We start from the raw sequence: 14485 nt of genomic DNA, 5'->3' as shown, positions 1-14485 counted from the left end.
AGCATTGTGGATTTATTTCATAAGTGTGAAATATGATTTTTTTTTTCTTTTGTGTTTGCAGTTCTTTATCTCTGTGTTAGTAACAGATTGAGTAATTTTGAAGATTCCATAGTAAAATCTCAAGAGCTATGTGTGTAGTCAGAGGGACTCATGAGCAGTAAACCTTTTATTTTGGGTATGTAATTTACCCCATTCCTCAGCAAAGTGGGAGTGCAAGGAAAGAGGTTTTTAATCAGAAACCCTTCCCATTGGTGACTGATACTTCACATTGTAATATTTTGATGTCACCTTCCGTTTATATTGTAATAAACAGCATTACTGCCAAACCCTTAAAAGAATATTTTGGGTTAAATACAAGTTAAGCTTAATTGACAGCATTTGTGTCATAATGTTGATTACAATGATCATTTATTTTGATTTGTCCCTCCTTTTCTTTTTTTACATTTTCATCCCCTTTCTTCCCAATTTGGAATGCCCAATTCCCTTTAGTAGGTCCTCATGGTGGCGCGGTTACTCACCTCAATCTGGGTGGCGGAAGACAAATCTCAGATGCCTCCGCTTCCGAGACAGTCAATCTGCGCATTTTATCACATGGCATGTTGTGCATGGCACCGCAGAAACTTGTCATGTGGAGACTCATGCTACTCTCCGCGATCAACACAAAACTTACCATGCAAGCCATTGAGAGCGCATAACCTCTACACTCCCTAGCACCTGGGCCAATTTGGTTGCTCAGGAGACCTGGCTGCAGTCACTAAGCACACAGACATGTCCCTCCTTTTCTTTAATGAAAAGCAAAAATCTGGATTACAGTGGGGCACTTACAATGGAATTTAATGGGGCCATTCCATAAACATTAAGCTTTTCACACATACAATCAAACTGGTGTGATCACACTAGGCTGGCTCACACACGTACGATAAAACCGTTGTGATCTGCATTCGTGCTGCTGTTTACCAGCAGAGTGTGTCTGAATCAGCCACCATAATTAATCAACAGCTCAAACAGTCTTTTCAACATCATAATTTCTTTATTTTTTATGCTACAAGTATTAAAATAATACCCAAATAAAAGTATAAAGCTGTTAATACTGTTCCCGTCTGTTGATGCAGCGCAGCAGTGATTTATTCTGATGTCAAACAAAGAATATATAAACTAGTTAGTCCACTTGAGCCTTATCCCACTATGTCCACCACTCATTCTTACCACTTCTGGTGCTGGGAAAGTGGAAGGGATATGTTTTTAGAACATTCTAAGCTTGTATGCTTCTATGATGAACTCAAAATCCTGTGCTGCATTGCAAAGTAAACTATTTGGCGGCATATATAGACGGCAATAGTGTTCGCAATCGCATCTTATCCATCATAATCATTATAAACATCTAAAAACCACATTATGTTTGATAATATATAATCTAACCTCCAGTGCATCTGCTGAGAAGTGTGCGGTGACATTTTTTTAAATTACAGCACACATAAATTAACTCTTGCTGGGGGATCCGTCAGTACAGGAGAAACTCATGTGCAAAAGGGTTAAAGCCACAAGACACGAAAATATTCGGGTTAACATCTTTTTAATGTGATAAAATCGCTTACTAACATTTTCTGTGTAAAGTTATATCTAATTTATTATGGCGTAAACCTTAAAACCCCCAAAATGACCATAAAAAAATATTTAAACAAATTTACAGCACAAATTATACACAAGTTTTAACAGTAGAATTAATGCAAGTACTTTTATAAAACTATAAGCTTCACATTTCTGCCTATAAAGCTGAAGTAACTTTTTCTGTGTTTACTTTACCCTATCCAAAATTAATGTGCAGAGAAATGAACCACTCATAGGTTAATTTTCTCAAACTATAAGCACTGGCTTTCTGTGGCTCTTAGAAAATTACTCTGTTTTGACCAAACCACTTAATGAATTACATACTTAAGCTTTAAAGGAGACCTATTATGCCCCTTTTTACCAGATGTAATACAAGTCTCATGAGTCGCCAAACTGTGTCTGTGAAGTTTCAACTCAAAATACCCCATGTATAATTTATAATACCATGTTGCAAATGCCTCTTTTTGGGTGGAATAAAATAAAAAAAAAAGTGTGTGTCTCTTTAAATGCAAATGAGCTGCTGCTCCCCGCCTCCGACATAGCTCTGGTCTCTGTGAATACAATCAGAGACAATGCTAACTTTAGCTGCATTAGCCGTGGAATCAGCAAACAAGCAAATTCTGAAAGGCGATTTGCAAACATTCACAAAATATAAAGTGTGATACTTACATCTTCAGAATATAAGGCTGGAACACAAACAGTTGGTACTGATCCATGCTTGAGGATCACATTTTTTGAAAATCCTGCTTGATACTGACAGTCATTCACAAAGCAGTCCAGTGTCAAATTATTTGCACAAACATACACTACTTTTTTTATGTTTTGGGGCACATTTCCTTCAAAAACAAAACTTGTGTCTTCAGTGGCTCTGATGCCGGGAGTACATGAAGACTCTTATGTTCACTTTTACAGCCAACAACTGAACACTTATGAGACTTATGAAGCGGAGACATTATTCTTCTTACTGTATCTGCTCCAACGTGGAAAAAAATGGCGGACTGTGTGTAGATCACCCAGGGGAGGATGTATGATAATAGTGTGGACTCAGTCATCAGTCGTGGGCGAGGCCTACTCTAACGTGATGCCACGTTAGAGCAGAAACAAAAACAGTTCATTTTGACACACTGTTTTTGATTAATAGAAATATTTAAAAGAAAAAGAGGAGTGGGTGGATTTTTAACATTGTAGGGTGGTTGTGTAGATACTGCTGACTCACATTTATGTACAAACACCATGTAAAAGTGAAGTTTGCATAATTGGTCCCCTTTAAAACCTCCAAATATTAGCCCCACCGTAACCTTGATTTTTGCTTTTATTAAAGAAAAGGAGGGATGAGTCGAAAAAAAAAAATTCTGGTAAATCAACACTATGTCACAAATGCTGCAATTGACCTTACTATGTATTAAACCGGGAATATTTATTTCAGGGTAAAATAAGAATATTTCTGCTAAGGACCTGAATTGAATTTGCAACTTAGCCTAAGAATGTACATTCCTCGACAGATGTCGCATTCATTATTTCAGCCAATTTGAATAGTTCTCTAAAACCTGAAACAGTAAAAATGTGTGGAATATTATAACAAAATGTGACATTGCAAACATTACAAGCTTTCGTGACTTGTATAACCCAGACGATAGTGAGCATCCATAAAAACCAAAGAAAACAAACCTGTATTTCCTCATAGGCCTCGTCAACGGTGGTCACTTGGTGCTGTTCGTGTAAGGCGGGTTCATCACAGAAGAAGCACACCAAGCTCTTGTCACTTAGGCAGAAGAGTTTGACCTTTTCATGGTCCTTGCACGGGTACGAGTTTCTCTGAGCGTTGAGGATGGCGTCGAGAGGGAATGCAGCATACCTCTCCACGATGTTGGAGAGCTTCAGGCTCGGGGACAGCAATGGATCCGTGAAGGTCCTCCTGCACTCTGGGCAGTCTCTTGTCCTGTGATGCTCCTGCCTGCTCCAGTGCTCAGTAATGCACTTACGACAGAAGTAGTGCTCGCAGCCAAAACTGACCGGGTCTTGATAAATGCTCAGACAAATGGAACACAAGAGCTCATCCTTTAGACAGCAAGCCATTTGAAACATGCAAGCAGAATGATGCTCAGACAAAGATTTGGAATGGGCTTTTCGATCAAAACTGTGCTCTGTGAGGCTTGAAAATGCTCACTTGATTAATTCTGGAAGTGTTCTGGAAAAGAAGAGCATAAAGAGAGAAAATACGTTAACACACTGCAACAAGCTTACCAAGTTTTAAAGGGATAGTATGCATAAAATAAAAGTCATTGTTTAGTCACCCTTGTGTTGATCCAAACCATGTGACCTTTTCTCCATGGAACACAAAAGGAATCATTAGGCAGAATGCTAGCCTCATGAATTTTCATTTTTGGGTGAACTCTTTAATACACAGCCATGGCCAGAAGTATTGGCAGTGACATAGATTTTGTGTTTTGCAAAGTTTGCTGCTTCAGTATTTGTAGATAATTTTTTACATGTTTCTATGGTACACTAGAAAACAATGATAAATATTTCATACGTTTTAAAAGGCTTTTATTGGCAAAAACATTCAATTTATGCAAACAGTCAATATTTACAGTGTTGACCCTTGTTCTTCATAACCTCTGCGATTCACTCTGGCATGCTGGATATCAGCTTCTGGGTCAAAACCTGACTGATGGCGATCCATTCTTGCCTTATTAGTGCTCGTGTTGATCACAATTTGTAGGCTTCTGCTTGTCCACTTTGCCTTTTGAGGATTGACCACAGGTTCTCTATGGGATTAAGATCAAAAGCATTGCCTGGCCATGGATTCAAAATTTCAAGGTAATGATCACGAGCCACTTCATTATCAATCTTGCCTTGTGACGTGGTGCTCCATCATGCTGGAAAAGGCACGGACGGATCATCACCAAATTGCTCCTGAATCGTTGGGAGAAATTGCTCTTGCAGGACGTTTTGATACGTTTCTTTATTCATGGCAATGTTTCGGGCAGAATTGTGAGAGAGCCCACTCCCTTGGATGAAAAGCAACCCCACACATGGATGGTCTCAGGATGCTTCACTGTTGGCACGACACAGGACTCATGGTAGCGTTTACCTTTTCTTCTCCAGACTATCGATATTCCAGATGTCTCAAACAGTCGGAAGGGGGATTCATCAGAGAAAATATCTTTGCACCAGTCTTCTGCTGTCCAATCCTTGTACTTCCTGCAGAATTTCAGTCTGTCCTTGATGTATTTCTTAAAGAGAAGTGGCTTCTTTGCTGCCCTTCTTGACACCAGGCCATTGTCCAAAAGTCTTCGCCTCACTGTGCGTGCCGATGCACTCACACCAAAATGCTGCCAATATTGAGCAAACTCTGCACTGGTGGTGACACGATTCCATAGCGGAGTCCTCAGGAGGAGATGGTGCTGGTGCTTGCTGGACATTCTGGGGTGTCCTGAAGCCTTCTTCACTGCAGTTGAACCTCTCTCCTTGAAGTTCTTGATGATCTGGTAAATGGTCCTTTCAGATGCAATATTCTTTGCAGCAATTTCCTTGCATGCGAGGCCATTTTAATGCAAAGAGATGATGGCTGCACGTCTATCTTTAAAGGTAACAATTGCTAATCACATCTTCCATCCTTTTATAGCAATCAGTCTGCTCTTATAATCCAATCAGAATGATACAGTGATTTCACCTAACTAGTACTCATTCACACTTTCCCAGGTGCTGCTGATATGATTAGTGAAATATGTTAGCTGGTCATTTGGAGATTTGAAATTTGGGTTGTTTTGGTCAATTAAGCTTTTTCAAATTATTTAAAATGAATCTGATCACTCTGCACAATAATCTAGAAACAATGTGAACCAATACCACAACAACTGAAGCAGAAAACTTTACGAAACACAAAATGTATGTCACTGCCAATACTTTTGGCCACGGCTGTAGATTTCTCGCTGACTAGAGCAAGAACAATTTTCATATTCACCAGTATAAATGTTAAAGGAATTAGAGACATAGACTTTGCTCTAGATAATGATACATCCATGAGTAAATACAGATAGAAGTGAAAGCAGAGCAGTGAAAGAGAATCTGAAATACCCCTTAATTAAAAGGCATTAATCTGGAAAACAGAACATTTTAATCAGATTTTCACAATATTCAAGGGGACCTTTTTGAATCAATTTAAAGATATTTTATATTTACACATTTATCATTTAAAAATCCAAACGATTTAACACTTGTGCAACCGTAGGGACATTTCTGTCTTTTTCATTTTAGTTAAATTTAATTTTAGATTTTTTATAATTTTGCCAAAGGTGTATATTTTTTACACTTTAGGCCTTTCAGTACAAAACTGTCCCTATAGAAACTCATTAAACCAGCAATATTTCATCCCAGTGCCATTGTGATATTATGCTTTCAATCCAGAGCCTTGGCTTCAAAATTATAATTTTTTTAATATTTTCCCCAGATAGAGCCCTTTTCTTTTCCATGTTAAGCCTATGGAGCAAATACATGCTTTTTTTCCCCTATTTTGTGTTTGCTGTATTATAGAGCACTGCCGGTCAATTGGATAAATGATGCAGCTAAAACTGTGTGGGTGTGTTGGTATGGATGTCAGAGTTGGTTTTGTTTTTGTGTGTGTGTGTGTGTGTGTGTGTGTGTGTGTGTGTGTGTGTGTGTGTGTGTGCGTGTGTGTGTGTGTGTGTGTGTGTGTGTGTGTGTGTGTGCGTGTGTCTCAGCAAGTATTGATGCTGACTACCACCCCTGGAGCAAGTTCGAATCCAGGGCATGCTGAGTGACTCCAGCCAGGTCTCCTAAGCAACTAAATTTGCCAGGTTGCTAGGGAGAGTAGAGTCACATGGGGTAACCTCCTTGTGGTCACCATAATGTGTGGTTCTCGCTCTTGGTGGGGCGTGTGGCGAGTTGTGCGTGGATGCTGCAGAGAACAACGTGAAGCCTCCACACGCGCTACATTCCTGCAGTATCATGCTCAACAAGCCACATGATAAGATGCGTGGATTGAGAGTCTCAGAGGTGGAGGCAACTGAGATTCGTCCTCCGCCACCCAGATTGAGGTGAGTCACTACACCACCATGAGGACATAGAGCCCATTGGAAATTGGGCATGCCAAATTGAGGAGAAAATTAAATAAAAAAAATGTCATCCTGAAAATGTATGAATATTTAGTAGTTATGATCAAGACAGATGCTGGTAAAAAAATAAATAAATCAGTGAGTCAGTGCAAGTGGAAAATACTATTTATATATAATGTTTTTATGGCAGTTTTTTGATGCAGACATTTTTGTCCTCTAAGGTACTGTATGTGTTTTTTTGTTTTTTTAATCTGACAATGCAAAACAAATAATAATGCATCACAATCAATGCTATTGCTAATCATTGACATATCCCAGACTGTGATAATAAAAAAAAAAACCTTAGCATTTAGTATATGGAAAATATACTATTGTTTTATTTTATTTAGTTTTTTCATTTAAAAAAAACAAGCATTAAAACAAACTACATTTAAAGTGTTAAAATCCCGTAAATGAATGAATATGTGATAGTTATGATCAGGACTGATGTTGGTTTAAAAAAAATAACTCATCGAATATGGAAAATAATATTTATATATAATATTATTATGGCAGTTTTTGACGCGGACATGTTTGTCCTCTAAGGACCTCCCAGTAACTTTTTTAAATTGATGCATGAGTTAAACAACATTCCCTCTAATTAAAGGCATTAATCTCTTAACCAGGTTATTTGATATTGACTGTCACTCAGTCACCATCGACTTGCACAGAATTCTCTGGGTTCTTGTCCAGTCCGGTATATAAATCAGAAAGCGTCTGTACACTATGACAATCGCACAAAAGTTATGACCAGCACTGTTTTGTTTCAACGGCTTTTACCCATCTTTTCTGCCTTTTCACATTAATTTACAAGTGTTTATCAAAGCCGGCTGCTAAATAATTAGCCAGATAGCTGAATGAGTAAACAGATCTCTCATGTATTCGACCCTCTAAACACGAGTCAAACAAGTCATTTTCACCCCATTCGCTTACCGTAAACGGTCCTGACGCGTTACCGACTGAAAACAGCCGATTGTCACATAATTAGAAGAGAAGGTTGTTGTTTTAATTGGACATTTTTAATCACCTCAGACTCGTTAGCGCTGAGGAGACTGAACGCAAACGCAGCTCCTCGTAATCCCAATGAGCGCGACTCAATCCAGTGGAGCACAGCAACGGAGCGCACCAACTCTACAAATGAAACCCTTCAAAGGGGTGATAAACAAACACATGAAAGAATAAACCAAATCTATGGGGACACTTTGCAGTATGTGCTATTTCAAAGTTAAAACAAATATATACTGTTTGTTTTTTTGTTTGTTTATGTTGTTGTTTTTGTGTTATCTAGGTTGTATTTGTGAAGGAAATGTAAAGAATGTATAACAAGGATGAAGACTGACTCCCCCCACTGCCGTGATGGTACAGCTCCGGTTTCCTCATCATAAAAAGAAGTGAGCAGATGATTATTACTGTGATTGCTCGCGCTCTGCTGGCGTGTAATTGTAGGTCGAGCACAGGACACACGTTTGTTTTTATAGGATTAACATTTAAGTAAGCTAAATCAAACGCACAAAAAATGGTCAGAAAAATAATATAATTGAAAACCGTTAATGTCTGTCTGATTTTGCTAAACAAATTTGTATATTTTTTTTTTTACCTTTTTGTGTGCGGATATGAAAATTCGTCAATGAAAACTGGAAAAAGGGTATTGATGCTGCTTAATACAATCGTTTTTAATTAAATCAAATCATAATTACAAATACATAATAAATGTATTTTCAATGTTCTATGAAAACACTTTCAAAACATTGTATGGTATTAGTATTGTTTTTCGAACTTTACTGTGTTAATATCATGGTATTTTATTCTTACTATTTTACTAGTATTATGTAAATTCCATGGTAGGCTACATCAATATGGTAATCATTTAGTCTCATGGTATATAGGAAAGTACCATGCTATTACATCTGATCAAGTAATCTCAAAAATACAGTGAGGTCCAAAAATCTGAGACCAACTTGAAAATCAAGTTGGAAAATTCAGGAAATAAACAACGTGGTTTGGCTTATTGAAAATGTAATGCAAAGAAAAGTTATGACATAAAATGAGGATGAAATATTTAAGATTCTGCACTATATCTAGGTCACTAATCAAATGTAAGAAAATTATAGCATTAACCACCATGGTGACTTCTAAAAGGAATAGTTCATAAAAAAAACTCTATAAATGAGGAGAACAATAGAAGCGATTCATCCAACAAAAGGGGCAACAATATAATAAGTGCTGTAAAATAAGTCTCACATAGCTTAGAGCAGTACACATAGCAAGGAAAGTTTTTTTTTTTTTTTTTTAAGAATGTGCAGGTAGTGCGTTAGTATGAGTGGGTTAGGTGTTCAAGAAAGATATGCGTCTTTAGCTGTTTTTTAAAAGAGGTAAAAGACACAGCCACTCAGGTTGAATTAGGCAGGTAATTCCACTAGAGGTGAACAGTCAAGGTAAAGGTCTGGGACAGTGATTTTGTGCCTCTATGAGATGGCACTATGAGGCGCCGTTCACCTGCAGATTGCAGGTTTCTGGAGGGAACATAAGTGTGAAGTAGTGAGTTTAGATAGTGGGGTGTGGAGCTAGTGGTTGTTCTGTAAGCAAGCATCAATACCTTGAACTTAACAGTAGCAACCATTCTGATGAAGAGGGTCGTGATGTGTGCTCTCTTGGGCTCGTTGAAGACCACTCTCGCTGCCGCATTCTGGATCAATTGCAGAGGTTTTACAGTACATGCTGGAAGATCTACCAGAAGAACATTGCAATAATCCAGCCTGGATAGAACAAGAGCTTGGACGAGGAGTTGTGTAGCATGCTCCGATAGGAAGGGCCTGATCTTCCTTATGTTATACAAATCTGCAAGCTCGGGCAGTCCTTTGCGATTTGGTGAAGTTCAACTGATCGTCAACACAACTCCAAGATTTCTGGCTGTTCTGGATGGTGTAATCGTTGACGCATCTAGCTGAATGGTGAAGTTGTGATGAATTGCTGGGCTCGCTGGTATAGCACAAGCAGCTCTGTCTTAGCAAGGATGAGTTGGAGGTGGTGATCTTTCATCCAACACGAAATGTCTGCTAGGCAGGCTGAGATCCAGGCTGCTACCGTTAGATCATCAGGCTGGAGTGAGTGGTAGAGTTGTGTGTCATCAGCATTGCAGTGATAGGAAAAGCCATGTGCCTGAATGACAGAACCTATGATGACATGTATATAAAGAAGAGGAGCTGTCCAAGCACTGAACCCTGAGGCACCCCGGTAGCTAGTTGGTGAGACTTAGACACTTCTCCCCTCTAAGACACCCTGAAAGACCTTACCTGTGAGCTTAAATGTGGCGGGAAAGATACCAGTGAGAAAGATGTATTAATGATGTGTGTGAGAGCAGGTAACATTGAAGGAGAAATGGCTTGAAAGGAGAAGTTTGGAGACTTCTGCTTCTGAGTGGGGAAAGAAAGAAGGAAGAGTGAGTGTGTTCACTCTTGTGAATGCTTATGGAGTGGAGAATTGACCGCTGATGGTTTTTATTTTGAAAAATGTGGCAAAGTCATTAGCTGTTTGGCTATGTTCAGACTCCAGGCGAATCAGATTTTTTCTTTAATCAGATCTTTTCAGGCAGACTGTCCACACTATTAATTGCAAGTGATAAATCATATGACGGCATTTCAACGCCATTAATCCGCTAGATTAAAGCCACGCGAGGAAAAAGTAAGAACTCGAACGCACGTTTTAAACCTTGTATAATATCCCAGTTAAAAACAATGTTACATATTTAGGTGTCTGGATATCTAAGTTGGTGGATAATTTAGAAAAAAAATATTTTGATAAAAATATAGAGAAATGTTAATTAATTATGAATACTTGGCTGCAGGGAGACATAGTGATATTCAGAATAATTCTATTGACGAAAGAAGAGAGTCTTTCTAGATTCATTTATACATGTTTCTCACTAATAGCTTCTGCTAAACATTTTAAAGAAATAAACTGAATTTTGAATTTATATGGAAAAGGAAAAGTAATTATATACATAAAAGTGATATGATTAAAGATTATGAAGACGGCGGTATTAAGACGATTTACTTTGACATTTTGAATGGGGCTATCAAGCTTAAATGTTTACAATCATTTTTTAATAATGAGTCCTCATTCTGGTTTGAGATTCCTTCAGCTGTATTTAAAAAATGTGGTGGCATAAGTTTTCTGTTACAGTGTGACTTCTAAATTTCTAAACTCCCTGTAAAACTTTCTTCTTTTCACCAACAAGTATTATATTGGAAATTGATTTTCAAATATAATTTTAGCCCACATAACATGTCAATCTTGATTAACATATGTATAACAGTGAGCAGAAAATCTTTGTTTATTGATGAGTGGTGCCAAAAAGGCATATGGTCAGTGACACATGTTATGGATAACCTTGGGAATATAATGAGTCTCAATCATTTTTGTGTTAAATACAATATAAGTTGCTCGCCTGTGTATGATAAAATTATTAAAAGCATCCCATTGTCGAAGATTAAATTAGTTAAGGAACAATTTCAATATTCAGTGGTAAAACCTAAATTGCATGATCTCATGATAGAAAATGTAAACTTTGCAGATTTTTGAGAGATGGTTTACTACAACAAGGTTTTCCAGGTCCTGTAAAGAGATCTTACATTTTCATCATTTGGTGAAGAAAAAAATGAAATTAGAACCCATTTCTTTTCATTTCCCTTTGCCCCTTCATGTAAAGAGGTGCACTTTAAAATTATGAATCATATTTATCCAACTAAATCATTTTTAAGAATAAGATTTAATGTTGGGGACTCAAATCTGTGTCAAATACACAAGTTAGAGATAGAAACAGCTGAACAGTTGTTTTTGAAGTGTAATTTGGTGTATTCGTTCTGGAAGGATGCATTTAGCTGGATGCAACAAAAAATCCCTGCTAGATTGATAATTGATAATTTCATGGAAAATTGTTACATTTGGTTTATTCATTAAGGATAAAAATGTATCTTATGTTATTAATAATTCATTGCTTTTGTTGAAATTTTACATACACAAATGTACATTTTTCAAAATTCTTCCCTGATTACTTGCTTTAAAAGATGAATTTTCAATGTGTTTAGAGACATTGAGTGGGATGAAAAGTCCCAAAGCAAAATATGTGTATTCTTTGTTGAAGGACTGTTTTGTAATGTAAAATTCTCCAACTCCCCTACTTTATTTTTGTTTATTTTACATGAATAAAATAATAATAATAATAATAATAATAAATCAGACTTCCGGAAAAGGGTAAGTAACCAATTACATTTTAGTTTACAATCAAGAGGATCTTCCCTCATCCTCGTGAGGCAATGAACTACGAGCAAGTGTCAATAATGCGCGCGAGTTCTTCCTTTTTCCACGCGTGGCTTTAATCTATCGCGGTGCGAGCGTCATTAATGGCGTTGAAATGCCTTCATAGTCTTGGAGGAGAAGAACCTTCATAAAATCAGGTTTGCGCATTCAGACATAACCAACCTATATGCATGGGTTGCTTTGGTAACGACGTAGGCGTACCCACGTGACGATGCTTTCAAAACAGATGTGGGAAAAAATGGAGGTGCATCATCTAGCGCCCTGTCCAGTTGCGGTGCAGAACTCCTCAGAGACGGAGGAGACTGGTAAATATTGTGATGTTCCGCGCTGCAGTCACCGATTTTTGACGTCATCGTTGTGTGTCGCATTAAGAGTGACGCAAAAGACCATTTGAAATCAGATTTGAGCAGCCAGAGCTAATTGAAATACTTGAGTCTATCGATGCTCTTAAGAGCAATAAATCTCCAGGTATGGATTGGCTGACAGACGAATTTTATAAATGCCTTGCCCAAGAATTAGCGCCGTTCTTGCTTGAAACTTATTTAGAGAGTAGGCCTATTGATTCTGAGATACTCCCACCTATATCGCAGGGGTTACTCACTTTAATTCATAAACTTAAGAAAGATACTCTCTTGATAGATAATTGGCGTCCAATCTTCTGAACAATGACTATAAGGTATTAGCTCTAATGTGTTCTGGGCACAATTATAGATGAATCTCAGTCAGGCTTTATTCCAAAAAGACATATCGCTAATAATATATGCCTTGTTTTAGATTTGCTAGACTATGATGAGCTGATTACAGAAGAAAGCTTTATTCTCTTTTTACATTTTTTACAAAGCTTTTGATTCCCTTGAACACAAATTCCTTTTTCAATCCCTTTACCAATTTGGCTTTGGTGATCCCTTCTGTAAAATTATTCGAACACTATATAAAAACGGAAATTGCTCAATTAAAATTAATTCTGGTAATTCTCCTATGTCCGGAGTATTTAGAGGAGTTTGTCAGGGCTGCCCTGTCTGGCCTTGTTCGTAATAGCTGCTCAACTTCTCACATCTTCTCTGATAAATAGTCAATTACAGGGAATTAATATAGCTGATAAACATATATTATAAGCCAACTATCTAATGATGCACTCTTTTTTAAAAGATGTTTTACAGATACCTGTTGCTTTTAGTTATATTAAGGTTTTTTCCAATGCTTCTGGTCTAACTTTGAATTTCGATAAATGCAAATTGCTCGCTATAAAGTCTTGTTCTGATTCAGCCCTATATAATATTCCTGTAACGTCTCAAGTTAATTATTTAGGTGTAACCATTTGCAAAGATAATAGTATGAGAGATAGGTTAATCTATGATCAGTGGTTGCAAAAGCTAAGAAGAAATTAAATTCCTGGCTACAAAGGGATTTGTCACTAAGAGGAAGGATTCTCCTCTCTAAAGCCGAGGGTATCTCTAGATTGACATACCCTGCTCTTTCGATGCATGTGGATAAATCTGTCTGTACAGAGATTGACTGAATGCTTTTTAATTTCTTATGGAGACAAAAAAAATATGTTGTTACAAATAGCTATGAACACGGGGGCCTACATTTTCTTGACTTTTCTTCTTTAAACTATACATTTAAAATAAATTGGTTAAGGCAATTCTTAATTAACCCTGAATCTATGTGGAATGCCATTCCAAAATATATTTTCTCCAAAGTCGGTGGTCTCTCATTTTTGTTATTATGCAATTATAGTATTTCCAAATTACAGATTAAATTGTCAAATTTCCATAAGCAGGTACTCTTGGCCTGGCATTTGATCTACAAACATAACTTTAGTCCCCACCGTTATTTTATTTGGAATAACCAGGATATCCGATACAAAAATAAGATGTAATTTTTTCCTGATTGGTTCAATAATAATATTCTTTTGGTTTCTCAACTTATAAATTCAAATGGTCGTTTGTTTTCTTATTCTGAATTTTTGGCAGAGTACTGTATTCCGGTTACTCTTAGAGATTTCGCTGTTATGGATGCTATTCCTTGCGGTGCTGTAGAACTTTTAAAAGGCTCAAGTGGACCTTTGCCCTGTTTTACTTCTTTAACACTTCCATGTGAAACCTCAGTAGGGAATATTTGTTTTTTTGTCCAATCCAGCTCTAAAAAATAGAAAGATTAGACAACTTTTTCAGAAAGACATATGTACTGTCCCCTCATTAATTTCTTATTGGAGTAGGTATTATGAAGACATTCCCTGGAAGAACGTATGGTCTGTACCTCACAAATATTTAATTACCAACGAGGTTAAGGATGTGTCCTTTAAACTGTTACACTGTTTTTACTCAGTCAATCTTTGTTTAAGAAACATGCTCTCTGACATAGATCCACTTTGCTCCTTCTGTAATGCTGTAGATAAATCTGCCCCTCACCTTTTTGGGAACGTGTCCACACTGTAG

General features: G+C 37.3%; 1 protein-coding gene across 2 annotated transcripts in view; it reads right to left on the bottom strand.

Annotated features, from left to right (window-relative positions):
• The window catches only part of LOC127632382 (E3 ubiquitin-protein ligase TRIM62-like), a 92310-nt gene extending 84497 nt beyond the window's left edge, over positions 1 to 7813 (bottom strand). For both annotated transcript variants that reach the window (XM_052110941.1, XM_052110942.1), the window contains exons 1-2: positions 7659 to 7813; positions 3277 to 3796 (exon numbers count right to left, since the gene is read on the bottom strand). In XM_052110941.1, coding sequence (XP_051966901.1) covers positions 3277 to 3693 — 417 coding nt within the window. In that variant the 5' untranslated portion in view covers positions 3694 to 3796; positions 7659 to 7813. The remainder of the gene's footprint in view (positions 1 to 3276; positions 3797 to 7658) is intronic.
• Between the last annotated feature and the right edge of the window lie 6672 nt (positions 7814 to 14485).

This window comes from Xyrauchen texanus, chromosome 39, assembly GCF_025860055.1.
Source record: "Xyrauchen texanus isolate HMW12.3.18 chromosome 39, RBS_HiC_50CHRs, whole genome shotgun sequence".
Classification (NCBI taxonomy): Eukaryota; Metazoa; Chordata; class Actinopteri; order Cypriniformes; family Catostomidae; genus Xyrauchen; species Xyrauchen texanus.
Note: the sequence above shows the minus strand (reverse complement) of the source record. Positions and strands in the feature narration are given on the sequence as shown.